Source organism: Schistocerca gregaria, chromosome 6 (genome assembly GCF_023897955.1).
Source record: "Schistocerca gregaria isolate iqSchGreg1 chromosome 6, iqSchGreg1.2, whole genome shotgun sequence".
Taxonomy (NCBI): domain Eukaryota; kingdom Metazoa; phylum Arthropoda; class Insecta; order Orthoptera; family Acrididae; genus Schistocerca; species Schistocerca gregaria.
The window spans coordinates 490,009,558-490,031,574 of NC_064925.1; the positions used below are offsets into that span (position 1 = coordinate 490,009,558).

Here is a 22,017-nt window from a genome sequence, read left to right on the forward strand (position 1 = left end):
TTATTTTATGAAACATTGCCTATTATACGAAATCTCTGAAATCGTCACACATTATCTTTGCTCAAGCTCATATTAACAGCAAACAAACAGTTTACCAACAGTAGAACAGCTGTGCAGTGGCAAGTATTGGCGAAGCACTGGTGAACAATTGCAATGGCAGAAAGTGCAGGCAATCCATACGATATAAACGGCCAACATTTCAATGCGGACATGTATTTACAGAGACTTCTGAAAGTAAGAAACCTGTTTGTTTAACTCGTACAGAAGTGACGTTTGACATTTATGAGCAATATTTCAAATAAAAGTTCTCGGAAACTGTAGGGCACATTTTGCCTTTCTGATCACAGATCGGTATGAGACATGATAAAAAAGTTTATTACTTTGCCGGGCATAAGAACTGATAATCAGTAGTTCCAATAAACATTTCCTCATTACGATAAACAACTCAATGATGACTTAAGTAATAATTAGAATTTTGACAGCTCTCCATATGTCATTAAATAAAATACATTCACATTCTTGCAATAACATGTTAGTTCGAAAAAATTCTAGAATCATCACTTATCCTTCCCCCAGAATATCACTTTGAAGGCGTGATGTAACAGATCAAGCAGAATTGAAAAATTAATGCACCAAATATAAAATGTTCCTTGTATTTTGATGGAGTTGGGCTCTATATGATAACTAAAGGTGTCATCTCTCATTTGAAATTGGCTTGTTTGTTTGACCATAGACCATTTTAACAACAGTATGTGAGGTCCATTACAAATAAGACGTTAGAAGAGTTGGTAACCCCTGACTTCTAGGCAGCTCTGCATGTCAAGTGTGTTGTATGGTGACACACGGGCTGTAAGTGTGGATAACCACAGGAGAAGAGAGAAGGGGAGAACGAGATGCAAAGATGCAGGAGGGGGAGGTGGAGATGGACAGAGATTGGGTGGGAAGCAGAAGAGATGGGCAGGCAGAAAGGGGAGAGGAAGAGATGGACAGAGAGGGGAAGAGGAAATGGACAGAGAGAAGAGGAGGAGAAGATGTACAGAGAGGGTGTAAGGAAGAGATGGATCAAGGGAGATGGAGTGGAGGAGGAGATGGACTGAGAAATGTAGGAGGGAATAGATAGAGCGAGGTGGAGTATGTGCAGAGAGAGGGGAAATGACGAGATGGGCATAGAGAAGGGAAGGTATAGGAGGCAGGTGGAAGATGGAAGGGGTAATGAACAGAAGGAAGAGGAAGTGGGGTGAGAAGAAATGGGTAGAGAGAGGTTGAAGGTGGAGATGGACGGATAGTGGTGAGAGGATGAAATGGAGAGCCGGGTGGGGGAGGGGGGGAGGGTAGAAAAGTGGACAGATGGGGGGGGGGGGTAGGGAAGAAGGAGATGGACAGAGAGATGGAGGAGGATGAAATGGAGATGGGGGGGGGGGGGGGGAATGGACAGACAGACAAAAACAGGAAACAAACAAAAAATTAGCAGCAGTGAGCATTCTTATAACCTGTGTTACGCAAAACTTGTTTGTTGTCACAGATTTAAATTTATTTGTTTGGTACAGGTGTAGAAAGAACCCAGAGTCAGGTGCTGCTTTAATTTATTTTCATGGCAAGCAATACTTTAATATTATTTATGTCATGTAAAAGCTTATTCTAAACACTACTGCTTGCATGTCTCTGGTCTTTACCCATTGGTTTTAGATGCTTACATCTACATTTACAGCCATACTCTGCAAGCCACCTGACGGTGTGTGGCAGAGGGTACTTTTAGTAGCTCTATCAGTTCTCCCTTCTATTCCATACTCGTATTGTTCGTGGAAAGAAAGACTGTTGGGATGCCTCTGTGAGGGCTCTATCTCTCTGATTTTATCCTCATGGTCTGTTTGTGAGGTATACGTAGGAGGGAGCAATATACTGCTTGACTCCTCGGTGAAGGTATGTTCTCGAAACTTCAATAAAAGCCCTTACCGAGCTACTGAGCGTCTCTCTTGCAGAGTCTTCCAGTGGTGTTTAGCTGTCATCTCCGTAACACTTTCGCAATTACTAAATGATTCTGTAAAGAAGCCAGCTGCTCTCCATTGGATCTTCTCTCTCTCTTCTATCAACCCTATCTGGTACGGATCCCACACCAGTGACCAGTATTCAAGCAGGGGGCGAACAAATGTACTGTAACCTACTCCCGTTGTTTTCAGATTGCTTTTTCTTAGGACTCTTCCAATGAATCTCAGTCTGACATCTGCTTGACTGACAATTAATTTTATATGGTCATTCCATTTTAAATCACTCTTAATGCCTACTCCCAGATAATTTATGGAATTAACTGCTTTCAATTCCTGACCTGCTATATTGTATCTAAATGACAAAGGATCTTTCTTTCTATTTATTTGCAGCACAGTACACTTGTCTACATTGAGATTCAATAGCCATTCCCTGCACCATGCGTCAATTCGTTGCAGATCCTCCTGCATTTCAGTGTAATTTTTCATTGTTTAAACCTCTCAATATGCTACAGCATCATCCGCAAAAAGCCTTAGTGAACTTCCAATGTTATCCACAAGGTCATTTATGTACATTGTGAATAGCAATGGTCCTACGACACTCCCCTGCGGCACACCTGAAATCACTCTTATTTCGGAAGACTTCTGTCCATTGAGAATGACATGGGGCGCTCTGTTATCTAGGAACTCTTCAATCCAATCACACAATTGGTCTGATAGTCCATATGCTCTTACTTGTTCATTTAATGATTGTGAGGAAATGTATCAAACGCCTTGCGGAAGTCAAGAAACACAGCATCTACCTGGGAACCCGTGTGTATGGCCCTCTGAGTCTCGTGGACAAATAGCGTGAGCTGGGTTTCACACAATTGTTCTTTTTGAAACCCATGCTGATTCGTACAGAGTAGATTTCTAGTCTCGATAAAAGTCATTATACTCGAACATAATACTTGTTCCAAAATTCTACAACTGATCAACGTTAGAGATATAGGTCTATAGTTCTGCACATCTGTTCGACATCCCTTCTTGAAAACAGGGATGACTTGTGCCCTTTTCCAATCCATTGGAATGCTATGCTGGTTGGTTGGTTTGTGAGATTGAAGGGACCAGACTGCGATGGTCATCGGTCCTGAATGCTATGCTCTTCTAGAGACCTACAGTACACCGCTTCAAGAAGGGGGGGCAAGTTGCTTCACGTACTCTGTCTAAAATCGAACCTGTATCCCATCAGGTCCAGAGGCCTTTCCTCATTTGAGCGATTTTAATTGTTTTTCTATCCCTCTGTCATCTATTTCGACATCTACCATTTTGTCATCTGTCCAACAATCTAGAAAAGGAACTACAGTGCAGCTTTGGAAAAAGACATTTAGTATTTCAGCCTTTAGTCTGTCATCCTCTGTTTCAGTACCATTTAGGTCACTGTTTGTCTGGACATTTTGTTTTGATCCACCTACTGCTTTGACATAAGACCAAAATTTCTTTGGTTTTTCTGCCAAGTTGGTATATAGAACTTTGCTTTCCAATTCATTGAACACCTCTCGCATAGCCCTCCTCACACTAAATTTTGCTTCATGTAATTTTTGTTTGTCTGCAAGTCTTTGGATATGTTTATGTTTCTGTGGAGTTCTCTTTGCTTCCGCAGCAGTTTTCTATTTCGGTTGTTGTACGACGGTGGCTCTTTTCCATCTCTTATGATCTTGCTTGGCACATAATCATCTATTGCGTATTGTATGATGGTTTGAACTTTGTCCACTGATCCTCAACACTATCTGTACTTGAGACAAAATCGTGTGTGACACTTGCTCCTATCTAGTGTTGTTGTCATTTATGTTATGACTGAAATTAGCTGACCAATGAAGCTTTAAGAAAAGAATGACATCATATTCGCACCAATGCTGTGGCAGTTAATACATAAGGTCTTTAAATTTGTCTATGCAAAAATATCTAGGCTATATTTTTTTAATACATCTCATGACTTTCTTTTGAAGCTTTGATAATGTTTGTGCACTGTCTGGGAAAAAATGCTCAGAGGTTAATGTATCTTCGTACATGTACACACCATTGTTGGGTATGTAAATTATTAGAGTTGCAATTCTCTCTGACTGGTAGAACAGCTACCAGAGTGAAATAGTGTTGTTCCAGACCTAGTGGGATACATAAGAGACATGAACAACATCAGATGTTGAGTGTTCACTGTGAAGGACACAAATATGCCTCATACTCGGGCGAGACAGCTTTATCAGCACTTGACAGAGTTTGAGAGAGGTCTCATTGTGGATCTGCACTTTGCTGACTGTTCAAATTATGTAATATCCAGATGTGTGAGACATTTGGATATCTTACATTGCCATAATGTTGGACTGCATGGTAACATGATGGCAGGCATACTCATTGTCATGTTCTGGTTGACTAAGTGTGACCACCACAAGGGATGATCACTGTATTGTGCACCAAGCATATCATAACCCCTTCCCATTTATGCTGCCATCTGAGAAGGGGTAATGGACTTCTTGCAATATTCTGCTTCATTCTGTGGCATGATCAGAGACCAGCAGCAGCCATACAATTGTATTATTGTCCCATGCATAGACAGCCATTAGCACCACAACACAAACGGCTGTGTTTAGAGTGGTCCTGTGACAGGAAAGCATGGACTGCAGGTAACTGGCATCACATTGTGTTCAGCAATGAATCACAGTTCTGCATTATCCCAGATGACCGTCATTGGTGAGTATGGTGGTGACCTTGGGAAATACCCCATTCTTCCAGTGTTTTGAAGAGGCACAACAGTGTTACCCCTGGTGTCATGGTAGAGGGAGCCATTGGGTATGACTTTAGGTCATGGCTGATAGTGAGTGAGGAAACTGGGACGGCACAATGGTACATCACATACATCTTATGTCCTCAAGTGTTACCCCCATGTAACAGCATCGTGGTGCCATTTTTCAACAAGACAATGCTTGTCCACACATGGCACATGTATCTATGAACCATCTGCATGATGTTGAAGTACTCCAGTGGTTTGCAAGATATCCAGATCTGTTCCCGATAGAACATGGATGGGACCAGCTTGGACGTCATCTTGGTCACAGTGCTGGTACCCACAATGTTGGGAACCAGTTACAACAGTTGTGGGCCACCGTGCCTCAGACGAGGATACAATGACTTCATGGCACTCTTCGCAGCTGAATCAGTGCATGCATTGACGTCATAGGGGGTGCAATGTCATAATTGGGCTCAGACTGCCAAGTTCTTTGTAAAGACTCAGTTTCGTTAACACTGATATAATGTCACATACCTTCCTAACCCATCAAGGTTCATTCAATTTCCTCCTCAACTTCTGGGTTCCTCATTTTTTTGTCAGTCAGTATGTATTTGCAGTGCAAGCCCAGACCAGAATGAATGAAGCTCAATGTAGACATATGAGACCATAGTATACTTTCAATAAAATGTCTTCATTTATACTACTAGACATTTTACTCAAAGGATATGTTTTGGAGCTCGTTTTTTGAGCAAATATTGTCTATGTGATTTTCCCAAGTTGTGTAACTATACACTGTCACACACAGGAGTTGGTAACCTTTTTGTCTACTGTGTGGCTGAGTTTCCAAGACTAAGACTAAAACTGTGAATATAGACTACTCTGTTGGCGTGCATGTACATTGTTTTGCTTTCATTTATAGACATATTGTTGCTGTAATTGGTGAATTTTTTTGCTACTCAGTGTCACTTGTTTTTGAAGTCCATCAACTGTCAGAGCAAGTAATAACAAAAATGTTACCAGTATACATGACTTTGTAACCTTCAACAATGTTTAGGTCATTTATGCAAAGAATGAAATGTGGTTCAAAATGGTCCAAGCATAAAACCCTTAGGTACTCCGTACGTGATGTCAAGTAACACAGAGCAGATTTTACAATGTTAGCTGACTTTCCTCTTACACCATAGTGATAAAGTGCCATGACATATGCAGTCAAAAGCTTTAGAGAGGTCAAGAAACAAACTGCAAGACTTCTTTTTCTCATCTAATGCCTTTGAAATAAATGATACCAAATTAGCTACTGTTGTCATAGTTGACAAACTGGTAACCCCCTCCTTACCCCATCCCATCCCATCCCCCCCCCCCCCCCCCCCCAGTTCATTAAAGAATTGAACTTCCTTGTGTAAACAGCTCCACTCTAAGAAAAGCTCATTTTTCAAGCATCTCAATGTGTATGATGTATCTCAAAGAACTGTGCATCATACGGTGATATAACTTTGCAGGTGCATTTAGTGATACTATCTGCATTGTGTGTTGCAAATATGGTTAGTAGAAAAGGAGCAATAAATTAAAATGTCGTGCTTGATGCTGTAGTTTTACTGCATGAATAGCAAAAATGTAGTAGATGACAAACTGTTTTTCGTTCGTTATTGTGTGTGCATGCGCGCGCGCTTGTATGTGCGCGGGCGTGCATGCGCGCACATGAGTGAAAGGGTGAGCAGTGAGCTAGAAAAAATATTCAAAAATGTATATATCTGAGAGGTGTCTGTTCTGTTGGACATGATAGGGAAAGGATGAGTGGGAAACTCGTGGCTTCCAGCTGCACAGGGCATTGTGGTAATGCAATGGTGCAAGTTGAAAATCTGTTCTGGACCGGTTCTCAAACCCAGATACTCCACTTCTCCTGAATGTTTGCTACAACCTCCTCAGTCATCCAGACATGCTTTTCATCTGACACAAATTTTCAACATATCGCACATTGCAACGCAGTGTCCATCATCCATTAACCTCTTACTCCCAAATTGTTGATTACCCTTGGAGTTCAGACGAAATTAGTGTGTCCGCACAGAATCAAACATCAAGAAGCCATCACATTCTTGCAGAAATGTATATGTCTAAGTAGGATCTGTTCTGTTGGACATGTTTGTAGTATCTGGATGCTGTGGCAGAGGGAAAGGGGGCAGGAGATGGGAGCAGAGAAGGGGATAAGACTGGTGGGTGGGCAGGCATAGTGCGGAGCACAGTGAGGGTGGGGAGAGGCAAATTGGGAGGATGTGATAGGACAGAGTTGGTACAAACAGGTTGACACCAAGATGATTTTGGGAATGGGGAATGTGTTGTAAGGATAACTCCCATATGCACAGTTCAGAAAAGCTGGCTGTGGAAGGGAGAATCCGTATTGCCCAGGTTGTAAAACAGCCATTGAAATCAAGCATGTTATGTTTAGCTGCATGTTGTGCCACAGTGTGGTCTACTTTGCTCTTGGCCACAATTGCTGGTGACCCTTCATCGTGGTGGGCTCCTGGTTGGTAGTCATGTAAATATAAAAACCTGTTTAATGATTGCAGCAGAACTGGCAGATGACACAGCTGATTTCACATGTGGCCTGGCCTCTGATGGGGCATGATAAACCTTTGACAGGACAGGAATAAGAAGTGCTGGGTGGGTGGATTGGACAGGTCTTGCACCTGGGTCTTCTAAAGGGGTATCATCCTTGTGGAAAGGGGTGGGTTTAGGAGTTGCATAAGGATGGACTAGATTGTGGAGCTTGTGTGGGTGACAGAACACCACTTTAGGAGTGGTGGGAAGGGTCTTGTGTAAGATGTCCCTCATTTCAGGGCATGACGATAGATAATCAAAGCCCTGATGTAGGGTGTGGTTTAGTTGTTCCAGTCCAGGGTGGTATTGGTTGATGAAGTGGACACACTTTTGAGCTGGTTTTTGGAGGTGGTAGAAGGATTGGGTTGTGTGAGGATATGGCATGGGAAATCTGTTTGTGTCGCCAAAAGCAATGGTTGCAACCTGGTGTTCTTATACTGGATCTGCACCTCACAATGACCTTTGACCAAATAGTTTGGTCACTGTAACTGTTCATTGTCCTATGGAACCTGCATAACTGTGGTGCTCCCACTAAAGCATATATATCACCATTGATGATCTTCTTAGATGACCCAATGTCCAGCTGGAATGGAATAGTATTGCCATTGATGGTAGCATCCACAGTTTTGTTGTGGGGAAGTACACTGTACAAACTACTATCTTGATATTCCACCCCATCAACAGGAGAATGCTCACTGGAGACAACAATGTTCACTGCGTTCTCAAAATCACTTGGAGGATCATCAACTGAATTCACTGACTCGTTCATGTCACCAGGATAAGTGGAACACTTGATGGTGCAAGTTACTTTCTTCAGCCAACTTCAGCAAGTTACCAACTTCTGACAAAAAGCACACTTATGTGTCTGAAGTAGTAGCACTGCTTGTCATAAGCCTTGAATCACTGGGAGCAGGATTTGGGTCAGGATGTTGCAGCTGTGGAAGAAGAGGTGTTAGTGTTTTGAAGTGGAGCCCAAGGCCTAGGTGCCAGTTGACATTTAGTGCAGGGTGTTGATTGTTTGTCTGAAAAACTGTGGGCTTTGCACTTGTTTGGTGTGCTTGGTCACTCGAACATGTGGATGACAGACAAGCACTTGTTCAGGGAGGGGTTATTCAGATGGATAAGGTCCCTCTGGAGTGCTGCATCTAGAGTGTAAACCATCATCATATTCCTAACTGCAGTATCTGGATAGGAAGGAGCACATGCCTTGTATTCATTGGTAAGGTCTTCGAAAGTAACCACCCATTCTTTGTATGATTGGTCAATCTTCGTAGACATACAATGAAAGTTATGTTACTTTGCCACAACCATTGTTGTTCAAGGCAATCTGTATAATTGGACCACTCTTCCTGCATCAGGTTGAAGGTGTGAAATGCCAGCTATCCAGATAATGTTGTTCCTGGTCCCCCAGCTGCTACAGTGACTGCTCTTGTGTAGCACTCAGTTTATCCAAAGATGCACTGAGTGTCAGCAGGAAGCTTGACAGATCAGATGGATATGCCATCTGGAACAGTGTAGCCCGATGTGATTGTGAGGCACTGAAAAGTTTGTACAGAAAAGTCTACAAGGTGCATATTTATTTATTGATTTATGGATCCATCTTTAAGCATTTTTCATGTAATTGATGTCGTCATTTTACATACATTGTATAATTACAAAATAAGTCATACATTTTTAACATTCTGAATGAGTAAATATGTTTTATACTGCACATGTTTAGTAGTCATTAAACATAAATGTGCCATGCAGAATGACAAAAGGAGATACTGTATGTGTAACACAATACACATGCTTAGAAAAACATTTTAACAAATATAAATGAGACAGGCTTAATATGTGTTAACCATTGGGGAAAACGCATTATGCAAATAAAGCACAACAGCATGGTACAATAACATTTTCAGAAGAACTTATGTAATATTATGGTCATGTTATGCAGCAGTTAACTAGTGAGTAAAAATACATTATGTAAATAAAGCACAACCGCATGATGCAATAACATTTTCAGAAGTGCTCATGTAATATGGTGGTCATGTCATACAGCAGTATTACATACTTTAAATTCTTCTATTGTATATAATGATTTTTGTCCAAGCCACCTTTTTTGTAATATTTTTGAAGACATTCAATGATACACTGTGTGCAGTAGGCAGTAACTTGTTAAATAATTGTATCCCTGTGTATGTATAACTGTTTTGGGTTTCTTTAAGCCTAGTAACTGGGATGTCCATCATCTGCCTTTGGCATGTGTCATAGCTATGTACAGACTCGCGCAATTTATAGCTTTCTTGGTTTTCCTTTATGTGCACTAAGCAACTAAGAATAAACAGTTATGTAAGTCATAACCCCAGTGTGAAACACCCATCAATGAGGGAAAGTCCAAGGAACATTCCAGAAGAGCAACGAAGTTCAGAGAAAATGTAGGTCACTCCGTCCACAAGGAGCACTAAATGTTTCGATAACAACATTAGAAGGCAGGAAAAATCATAGGAGGACACCGTATTATAGTAGTAGTAGTAGTAGTAGTAGTAGTAGTTTTATTCATCCGTAGATCTCTTTTTACAAGGATATAGGACATGTCAAAGTATTTACAAGCTTAGATCAATTTACAATAAGCTAATTCGTATACACATATATTTACAGACTTCTAGTTAGAGACAATCATTAGATTTTACTCCTGGTATACAATAATTTATTTACAAATAACTCATTAAATAATGTAATGCCACACTATTCACTCATATTTCATTATCAGTCACTGCACACACTATACACACATTGTTTCATAACACTTCACTCACTACACACACACACACACACACACACACACACACACACACACAGGTGATCCTTGGGCCATTTTCTGTACTGCAAGTTCCCATTTGCTATCCTGAAAAACTGAGTCAGCATCCCTTCATAATGAGTGAGATGTTGAGCTCAGAAAGAGGAAGAGGTGTTAGTATTGTGCTATGCATAGCTTGAGGGGAGAGTGTCTCTAGAAAGGAAAAAAGAAGAAAAATAATAAAGTGAAGGTGTTATGTGGAATATTGGATGTTTTATAATCATCATTATTATTATTATTTGTTTGTATAACATTTTTTTATCAAACCCCTACTCTGCTTTATCTAAGTAATCCTTCAATGTATAAAATGTATTGCATAACAGGTACTTTTTAGCTGCCTTCTTAAATAAGTGTATTTTTGAAATTTCTTTAATCTCTTTTGGTAATTTATTGTACAGTTTTATTCCTTGGTAGAAAATGCTGTTTTGAGTTTTATGTTTATTTTTTCTTGGTAAATGTAAGTTGAGTCTATCTCTTGTTGCATGGTCATGGACAGAGCTGTTTGTGCAGTAATTGCCAATGTTACTTTTGATGTGTACAACTGACTGGTAAATGTGTTCACATGGAGCAGTTAAAATTCCCAGTGTTTTGAACAGATCTTTACAATGAGCTCGACTACTATTTCTGGTTATTATTCTTATGGCTCTTTTCTGGAGTTTGAAAATTGTGTTCATATTTTGTGGATTTGTTCCCCAAAAAAGAATGCCATAGCTAAGAATTGAGTGTACATATGAATAATATGTAACTAAAAGACACTGCATGTTACACACAGATGATAGAATTCCAAGGGCATAACATGCTGATGACATTCTGTTTGCAAGTACCTTTGTGTGTTCGCACCACTTCAGCTGAGAGTCAATATTTATTCCTAGAAATTTTGCATTTGTTACACAGTCTATAGAGGTGCCATCTACATTTAATTTAACATTGTCATTTTTCCTCTTCAAACTGAAGTTCATGGCATTAGTTTTCTTTATGTTTAATGTCAATTTGTTGCTTATTGACCAATCGTAAACTTCCTTGAGAGTTTCATTTGCTTTCTTGGTAAGGAGTTCTCTTGTTCTCTCAGTGACTATAATATTGCTGTCATCAGCGAAGAGAATTTTCTCACCATGAGTAACACTACTGGGAAAGTCATTGATGTATATCAGGAATAGTATTGGTCCTAATATGCTACCTTGTGGAACCCCTATATTAATATGTTTTGGTTCTGATAAGTATTTTACTAAATGTTTAGATCTATTTGAAGTATGTGTTATCTCTACTCTTTGTACCCTATCTGTTAGGTATGATCGAAACCAGTCATTAGCTACCCCTCTTATTCCTAATGCTTCTAATTTGTTTAATAGAATCTTGTGGTCGAGTGTATCAAAAGCCTTAGAAAGATCTAAAAATATGCCTGTGACACACTCATCTTTATCAAGAGCATTAAGTACAACTTTTGTGAATTCTACTATGGCTGACTCCGTATTTTTGCCACTTCGAAAACCAAACTGTGATTTGCTTAAAAGATTGTATTTATTCAGATAATTCATTAATCTGTCTTTCATAATTGCTTCTATTATTTTTGAGAATGCTGACAGCAGGGAAATGGGCCGGTAATTTTCTATGTCTTCTGCATTACCTTTCTTAAGCAAAGGTACAACTCTTGCCTGTTTTAGCTGCTCTGGAAATGTCCCTGATGTGAAGGATTCATTTATTATATTTGTGAAATGCCCCATGTTACTCTTTCCGATGGTTTGTTTTTCTTTGTGACATCTGGTATGTGTGATTTTTGAAGTGTTATAATCTGTCTTGTGAGTGATTGTTTCAGTATTTTTTGAACTGCTAGAGATACTCTTTAGGCAGGGGAACCTGTTGTCTGGATTTATCCTAAAAAAGACCTACTTTTCCTACCTATGACAACAGGTATTTGACCATGTGTGGCCCGAGATACACCCCCTATACTTTCATGAATCAGCTGTACCAATCTTCCCTTCCCAGTCCTGTTTAGGTGTAGGCCATGCCTAGTGAAACCCCATCTGTTGATAGCCCCGACGGGCACCAGAGAAACATGAGCAAAGTTGGCCGTCCTCAGAGCCATCCCCAGCCCCACATTGATTCGCCTCACAGCTCCATCAAGGCGTGGCTGATCATGACGCCGGAACAGCTCAACAAAGTGTACATTGGTGCCATGAGTCAGGGAAGCTATCTTGTCCAGGTCACCACCTATTTCATATGCCCCATCCCTGTCCAAACTGTTTCCCGCCCCACCCACTATCACTACATGGTCCTCTTTTGTAAAATCCTTACATAAAGACCCTAGGTCCTCTATCACATGACTTAGCCCTGCATTTGGTTTGAAGATACTGGTGGCCTGGTACGCTGCCCCTAAACTTTCCTGTAACTGAGGGCCTACACCTCGCCCATGGCTACTACCTAGCAGCAGCACTTTCTTCTTCCTAACACTTTGTACATTCCTAGGCTTCTTGGCCTCGGTTGAAGTGTGCTGCACATTTCCTGCTCCTCGTTCTACCTGAGGCTCTTCTCCACTTAACTCTGGCAGTGGCAGATACCTGTTTTTGGTGTTGATGATAAAACTATCAGATCGCGTTCTCTTTCTTCCTATCCTCCTACCAGCTGCCAGTTCCCAACCACCCTCCTCCCCCCTATTTCCCTTGATCCTTATCAGTTCCTTCCTTGCTTCCTCCAACTGTGCCTGAAGGGCACAGATTTTCCTTTCCTGCTCCCCAATCAAAATGTTCCTACTTCATACTCTGCAGTTCCAGGAGAGAGCCTCTTCTGTTCTCCCAACATTCTCCCCACTGCATCCCCCCCAGTGAAAATATTTCCTACAAGATTGGCAACAAATCCCTCTACTCACTACCCTATAACAGCTCCCACATTTCTCACTCATGGTCAGTTTCGAAAGAATAGTTAAGTTTAAAGAATGTTTTAAATTTGTCAAGGTCGCGAGATTGTATGTCTGCAAGCAAAAAAAACGACACAAAGATCTTATGTGCGGTGGTTGTTGTTTTTCTACTGATTTAGAGATGCAAAAACAGAAGAATGAATTTGTAATTACTTTGCTTTTAGAGAATTTAAGTTATCAGGCGTGTTTGGTCAGGTTTTTAAACGTTTATAACTCGGAAAATTTAGACCTAGATCGCGTCTATCTAACTAGTAAACAATACGAAATGTGTTAGTTAAATACGATTTAGAAATGTTTAATTACACTTTTATTGCGACAATAGACACTGATGAAACTAGTAGCTGTCTTTTTTAAACGATTTTTGCACTATCAAGAAAACTTGAATAGAATTTGTTATGTTTATGTCACGCAAAATTACGGGTTATGTCGCGATTATCGGGATCTCAGCTAAAGAACAAGTTTTTTCAAGAACAAGCTCTGCTTGGACGCTAATATTCAGTTGTGTGACAAGAACGGACACTACAGCAAGTAATAAAAACAAAGAATATTTAAACTTGGCACTATTTCTTCTTAAATAAGTTATTTTAGCGGACGAAGAAAATACCTGTGATCTCACTCGGCGGCCATCTTGGATAGAAAATACCTCATCCACAAGTTCCATCCAGTGTTCATGAAGCAGAACCACTCTAATGGCACTCCATAGTACCGCCAAATATGTGAAGAAATGCAGTGGATGTATAGGCACTGAATCAAAATACCAAATATGCCACTGTTGTGGCTGCCCTCAGTGCAGGTGAAGTACTCTTATGTCACTCTGAATGACTCTGCTAGTGGAGTGTTCCGAAATCACTACACAATAAATTAGTCAAAGCCCAGAAACTCTATTGTATTATAACTCACAATATCTCAAATAGAACTCTGAACATGAGTATGTGATACTTCCATTAATACAATCTCTGCCTGAGACTAAGACCAAACAGCAACACAGTATTTAACTATGCTGGTTACAATAATGGTTTGTCACTGCTAAGGCATATTCCAGGATGACATCTCAGTTAATCCACTGTAACTAAAGTACTGTAGGTCACAACTCTGATATAACTTTGGAATTTTACTCCATGGTGGGTCTGCCTCTGCAGCCCTCAATCATGGGTTATAATACCATACAGATGAATACACTGGAGTTGCATGACTGGCTGCTGCCATTGGGGATAGCGAGCTCGTCACTGGTCGGCTTTCCTGACCAGATGGTATCATTATAGTCTTGAATTGATACCTGTGGGATGTGCAGAAAAAGTAGTTCCTCCATCAGATATGACCTGTGTTGATCAACCATAGGATTGGTGTTGCTCACTGCATTACAGGTGTAGCTAGCAACCTGGAACACTGCAATGTGCAAAAGGGTGTATGTATCTGGCAGGGTAGCCGTCGTATCCAACACTTCCCATCACTACTGAGAGAAGTGGTGAAATGGTTAAGTAATTTCTTTTACTTTCAGGAGGAGCATACAGCCATCCAGATTCATCATTTGAGACAAATACCCAGATGGTACCGTTGAAATAGGACACAACCAATTTTATTCCCTGTCCTCCTCCAATATGAGCTAATGTTATGTCTCTAATGATCTCATCATTGAAATGGCATTAAACCCTAATAATCCTTCCTGTCTCTTTCCTCCCTTCCCCCATGCCCTCACCCTTCACCTCAAGAAGTGTCATTAATAGCCTAACCAACATTTTTACATTTCACGTTTACAAAATCATTGATGCTGGAGGATCATATGACACAGACATACCACCATTTGACCATCACACAGACTCCCATATGGAGGACATAAAAATAGGTATCTCTGAAACTGAGACGTGACTGAAAGAGTTCCAAAATGAAATTTTTACTCTGCAGCACGGTGTGCACTGATATGAAACTTCCTGGCAGATTAAAACTGTGTGACGGACCGAGACTTGAACTTCGTACTGTTCTACCGACTGAGCCACACAAACATGACTCACGACTCATCCTTACTTCTGCCAGTGTCTTAGCCCTGAACACAGTTTTAATCTCCCAGGAAGCTTCATATAAGTGCACACTACACTGCAGAGTGAAAATTTCATTCTGGAAACATCCCTCAGGCTGTAGCAAAGCTATGTCTCCAAATATCCTTTCTTCCAGGGGTGCTAATACCACAACTTTTGCAGGAGAACTTATGTGAAGTTTGAAAGGAAGGAGATGTGGTGCATTCAGAAGTAAAGCTGTGAGCATAGGTCTTGAGTCTTGCTTGGTGGCTCAGTCAGCAGAACAATTGTCCAAGAAATGCAAAGGTCCCAATTTTGAGTCTTGGTACGACTCACAGTTTTAATCTGCAAGGAAGTTTAAACTGAAGTGTTGAAAACAAATAAGTTGCCTGGTCTGAATGGAATCCCAGCTTGGCTTTGTAGAGTGTACACTTCAACATTGACCCCTTACTGAGTTAGCATTTATTATGAAACTCTCGCCAGTACAATGCCCCAAGTGACTGGAGAAAAGCACAGGCATCTCCTTAGTATAATAAGGAAGAAAGAACTGACTTGCAAAATTGCAGACCAGTGTCCTTAACATTGTTTTTCTGCATATTTCTGGGGTATATTCAATGTGTGAATATAGTAAATTTCCTTGAGACAGGAAAGCTGCTGTCCACAAAACAGCAAGGATTGAGAATGCATTTACGATTGTGCAAAACTCTGCTAGTCCTTTTCTCTCATGAAATTCTGTGAACTGTGGCTGAAGGGGAAACTGGCAGATTCCATACTCCGAGATTTCTGGAAAGTATGTGACACAGTACTCAACTGCAGACTGTTACGAAAGCCCAAGCATACAGAATAGGTGCCCAGATATATGAGTGGCTCGAATATGTCTTAAATTGTACAACTTAATATATTGTTCTGAATGGCAAGTGTCGATCAGAGACAAAGGTATCACCAGGAGTCCCCGTGTGAGTGTGATATGACCACTGTTCTTCTCTATACACATAAATGGTCTGACAGAAAGTGTGAGCAGCAATCTGCTATTGTTTCCTGATGGTGCTATAGTGTACAGGGAAGTGTGATTGAGTGGCTGTAGGATGATACAGGCTGACTTAGAATTTCTATTTGGTGTGATGAATGGCAGCTTGCTCTAAATGTAGAAAAAAATGTGAATTAATGCTGATGAGTATTAAAAAATCTTGTAATGTTTGAATACAGTATGTAGACATGCTGATTGAAGATACAGGTGTCACGTTGCAAAGCGATATGAAATGGAAAGAGCTTGTGAGGTTGGTAGCAGGAAAGATGATTAACTTTGATTTATTGAGGCACTCTTAAGAAAGTGTAGCTTATCTATAAATGAGACCATGTATAAAACACTAATGTGACCCATTCTTTAGTACTGCTTGACCTCACCAAGTCGGATTGAAGAAAGACTTCAAAGCAACTCAGAGGCATGCTGCTAGATGTTTTTACCAATAGGTTTGATCAACATGTGACTATTATGGAGAGGCTTTGTGAACTCACATGGGAATCCCTGGAGGGAAGACGACATTCTTTTTGCAAAACACAATTCAGAAAAGTTAGAGAACCGGCATTTGAGGGTGACGGCAGAATGATTCTACTGTCACCAAGGTATTAGGTTGGTGCATTAGTATATTGTGTTTATGTTTCGCATGTTGGTGTTCCAGTTGCTATAAGCTTGTTTATCGATTGTCAAGTGTTATTTGTAGTTCACTGTTGCTATATGAGTTTACATATTGCCATTTTCTCATTTGGAGATAGTGAGTGGAACTGTGGATGCTAGAAAATGGAGTGCCAGGTGGAGAAATTGGAACATTTGTGACATATTCTTCTGTTTAAGTTCAACAGAGGGGTGACAGCAGCAGAGGCAGGCAGAAATGTATGGGGATAATGCCATAGGACAAAGCATGACAAGAAAATGGTTTTCGTGTTTTAAGCAGAGTCGTTTGACGTTAGTGATTCTCCACATTCAGGAAGACCTTTGCGGTTTGATGAAGATCATTTATAAATACATTATTCCACAATGAACCACGTTAGTGTACTCAAGAACTGGCAAATTTTGAAGGACTGTGATCAACCCACCATTGCACAACATTTTCTTGCAGTGGGTAAGGTTCAAAAATCAGGTGTGTGGGTACCACATGCCCTAATCTAAAATTACAAAAATCTGCAGGTGGTCATATGCTCACCTCTGCTTGCTCATCATCAGTTTGCTTATGAAAACACTGACCATTCCTATGTTGTATTGTTACTGCTGACAAGAAATGGTGTCTTTATGCTCACACAAGGAAAGGAAAGGAAAGGAATGGCTGAGCCCACACAAGCAGCAACTCCCCATACAAACACCTGCAAGCATTAATGATAGATAATGTCGTTATGCATCTGGTGGGTGAGTGGCAGTGTGGTGTACTACAAATTGCTTCTCTGAGGCATGACAACCACTGTTGACATTTACTGCCAACAACTGAGACGTCTTGCAGGCACAATTTAAGAACACCGACCAGGAAGACTGCTCGAAGTGATGCTGCTCCACAATAATGCCCACCCACATTCTGCTACACTGACAAAAACACTGTGCAGGTGTTGGATTTGGAGGTCATTCCACACCCACCTTATTCACCTGATCTCTCACCCTCAGATATTCACCTTTTGCACCCTCTTTCATACAACCTTCAAGAAATTTCCTTCCTAGATGAAAATGCACTCCAAACATAGCTTGATGAGTTCATCATCTCAAAATTATCTGATTTCTACAGTTGTGAAATCAAAAAGTTATCCCAAAGTTGACAGTCTGTTGTAAATAGTGAACTCTCTGTTATGCGTATCTGTTGTGTTTATTAAACTTATGGAAAAACGCCACCAACTTATGCATCAACACAATGCATTTTGCTTAAGGACTATCAAGACTAGATAAGAGAAATTAGTGCTTGTGTGGAGGCATACATACAGCTATTTTTCCCTCACTCGATTTGCAAGTGGAATAGGAAAGGGAATGTTATGGTATAAGGCACCCTCCACTGTGCATCATGTGGTAGCCTGTGGAATATGTATGTAAATGTTGATGAAAATATAGAACCATGTCTTCCCCTATGCACCTACTGATCCTACCCCATTACTCTATGGATCATGTCTCTTGACTTGTCTGATGGACACATCATAATACCAAATTTGCTGCAAAAAATGTTAGCATTTTTTATCATTTTCTGTAAACAGTTTCAGTCTATTTGAAGACTGGCATCATGGAAGCACCTAAAGCTGTTGTAATGTATATTAATTCACAGATAACCAGCTTTGGTTAGGTGACCATTTTTAAGTCACAGATTAACACATTATCAAGTTAAAAGAAGATTTCTTGTTGCAGATATATAACTGTTTTTATTTGTAACATTCATCACATAGAAATGCACCTATTATTGTAGACATCTTTCATTAGTCACCAAGTGCATGGATGATTGACTCATGTGATTCATGTACTCCATAAACACAGTTCTAAAATAAACTTTTTTAACCTTTGAGTTACTGAAGCGGTAAGTTCCAGATATGCTGAGCTATAACCTTCAGGAGTTTTATTGATTTGTACTTAAAACAATTGTCTGTTTTAGTACAGAGCCAATAGAATGGTGATATACCATGTTTCTTCCTGGTATTGAGATTTTGGCACATTTCATACTGTTCATAGTTGTCATAGTTCTCCTTAATGTACATTACACATTCCAAATATAATTTTAAGTTTTCTAAATCCTAGGTATACGAGTCCCACAGCAATGTGCGGATGTCGCCCCTCGCACAGTCACATGACACGTGGAATGGTCAGCATCTGAATGTTTCTGATAAGAGGTTACTTGCCCACCTAATTTCCATGTGCATTCATTATAACCAGAGCAGTTGTCAGATCCCTGTGATTTACTGTATTTTCACTAGTCCTTTTTAGGATGCTGTTTCTGTAAGGTAGAGATGCTGAATAACTGTAGATGCTCTTGTAGCAGTCAGTAAGAAGCATCAGTCAATTAACAGAGATACATCTATTTATTCATTCATTCATTCATTCTTCTCACAATGATATAGAATTTGTCATCACAATACAATAAAAATAGATAATATAAGGAAAGAGGAAGTGTTTATATGTAAGAGGCAGTCAAAAAAACCCTCCACAATAAGTCTATGAAATGGTTTCATTCAAAAGTAGTCACCATTCGCTTTAAGACATTTATCCCATTGGGAGATGAGATGGTCACTCCCCATTTTCTAAAATGTGGTAAGTTGCTGACAGATCCAAAACCACCCCCACTTTTGCATTTACTCATCCAACTGAAACAGAGATTCACATACGTCTTTCTTCAGGTCGCCAAAGATGTCAAAATCAGATGGTGAGAGATCCATGCTGTACGGAGTATGTTGCAGCATTTCCCAACCAAATCACTGAAGTGTAGCCTTTGTCTGATTGGCAGTTGGAGGGTGGCTACTATCGTGCAACAGGATGATTCAGTCTGAACGGGCATTTTGACCATATGGCACTTTGCAGTTACCGCAAAGTGTCTTCAGGCACTGTACACTGATTATGGCTCCACAGTTGAGGAACTTGATGAGAAAGGGGTTCCCACAGAATTGTTTTGATGTTTGATTTGACTTGATGACAGTTTTTTGGGTGGGGTGATGATGTTGTCTTCCATTGGCTAGACTGTTGCTTTGTTTCTGGATTACAGCCATAGCACCATGACTCATAGGCAGTAATGATCTTTGACTGAAAATCTGGATCAGTTTTAAGCTGTTGTTTCAAAGCACAACAGTTTCAACTCAACGTTCCTTGTGACTGTCATCAGAACCTGAGGAGCAAAATTGGCAGTAACCTGTTTCATTCCCAACTCTTCCATTAAAATTCACTGAACTGAGGCCCAAAGTAACCCTCTAATCTCTGACAGTTGCTCAATTGTCTGTTGACAGTCTGTGAGCACAAGCTCTCAAATTTTTTCAATGTTTTCATCGATTCGGGCAGTTGATGAACATCCAGAATAAGGTTTGTCATCAGTTGACATGTCACCATTTTTAAATCAAGCAAACCACTGGTACACTTGAGTTTTTCTCATAGTATCATCTTGGTTAGCTGTTTCCAATATTTAAAACAGTTTCAGCTGCATTTTTACGAAGTAGAAAACAAAATTTCACAGCTGCATACTGTTCACTTAAATAATGAAACAAGAACAAAACAGCACTAGCAAAAACAATCACTGCAGATGAACAGAACAAGGCAGGTCATCAGCACAGGCAGCATTGAACTGGCAATGAGTTGCGCTATACATGCCTAGCGATGGGAATGCATACTACACAAGCACTGCCCATGGCAATGTTATTCTATGTCTTCGTCCTTTTTTTTTTTGCCACCCTCATTTATAGGTTCAACTGCACTCAAATGTGAACCATGCTCACCGTGTACCCATATGCGATTGGTTTGTTTACAGAAAATATAGCTTTCAATTGAATGTTTAGCGAAGGCTGCCCCACATTAAGCAGACAAGCAAGTCTGTCTGTAAGCTAAAAGCCAATCAAAGGTAACAACAAAGTCCAAATCACCATTAGCACCATTTAGCACAAGGTCATTTTCAATAGGCATACTAGGGACTTTAGCTGGTTGTGATAAGTGAGGCTGAGGGGGTTGATGACAGCCTTTAAATTTGCACAGGTATTTTGCCGTATGACCTGGCAATGGAGGATATATTCCTCTATTCAACACCTAGTGACCTCATCAGACATATGCACAATTGTATTGATTGATTAATCAGTATGCCAAGTGAGATTACAAGACAGTCATTTAAGTACGTGTGAGAAGGCACGTTCATGTGTAGCCTATATGTTCCTGACCATTCCATGTGAAAGTTTCCTTCTTGATTGAATTCACTGGCTACACTTTACTGTTTCCAGAATGCATTTTCACTCTGCACCAGAGTGTGTACTGATATGAATCTTCCTGGAAACTCAAAACTGTGTGCTGGACCAAGACACAAACTCGGGACATTTGCCTTTTGCTACAAGTGCTCTTCCAACTGAGCTACCCAAGCCGGACTGACGACCCATCCTCTTAGCTTTACTTCCACCAGTACCTCATTTCCTACCTTCCAAACTTCACAGAAGTTCTCCTGTGAAACTTGCGGGAGTAGCACTTCTGGAAGAAAAGATATTGCAGAGACATGGCTTAGCCACAGGCTGGGGGATTGTTTCCAAAATGAGTATTTGTTTCTGCAATAGAGCGTGTGCTGATATGAAACTTCTTGGCAGATTAAAACCATCTGCCAGACCAATCCTTGAACTTGGGACCTTTACCTTTTTGTGAGCAATTACTCTACCGACTGAGCTACCCAGGCATGATTCACCTTCTCAAAGCTTTACTTCTGCCAGTACCATGTCTCCTACTTGCCAAACTTCACAGAAGTTCTCCTGTGAAACCTGGAGGAGTAGAATTCCTGGAAGAAAGATATTGTGGAGAGATGGCTTAGCCACAGGCTAAGGGATTGTTTTCAGAATTAATTTTAACTCTGCAGAAGAGTGTGCACTAATATGAAACTACCTGGCAAATTGAAACTGAGTGGTGGACCAACACTTGAACTTGAGACCTTTGCCTTTCATGGGCAAGTACTCCAATGACCAACTCATGTCTCATCCTCATAGCTTTACTTCCAACAGTATCTCATGCCCTACCTTTAGAACTTCACAGAAGTTATCCTGTAAAACTCTCGGGAAGGGTAGCTCAGTCATTAGAGCACTCACACACAAAAGGCGAAGGTCCTCAGTTCGAATTTCAGTCCAGCACACAGTTTTAATCTTCCAGGAAGCTTCACTTTACTGTTTGTTCATATTAGGACTGTGTGTGTTCTGTGCATCACTGTTTTCTTATGTAAATATTAAGT

At 40.4% G+C, this 22,017-nt stretch overlaps 1 protein-coding gene across 1 annotated transcript in view; it reads left to right on the top strand.

The window, feature by feature from the left end:
* Positions 1-15: 15 nt before the first annotated feature.
* LOC126278078 (vacuolar protein sorting-associated protein 51 homolog) overlaps positions 16-22,017 on the top strand; it is a 106,232-nt gene continuing 84,230 nt past the window's right edge. Inside the window, exon 1 of the mRNA XM_049977914.1 lies at positions 16-234. Coding sequence (XP_049833871.1) covers positions 154-234 — 81 coding nt within the window. The 5' untranslated portion in view covers positions 16-153. The remainder of the gene's footprint in view (positions 235-22,017) is intronic.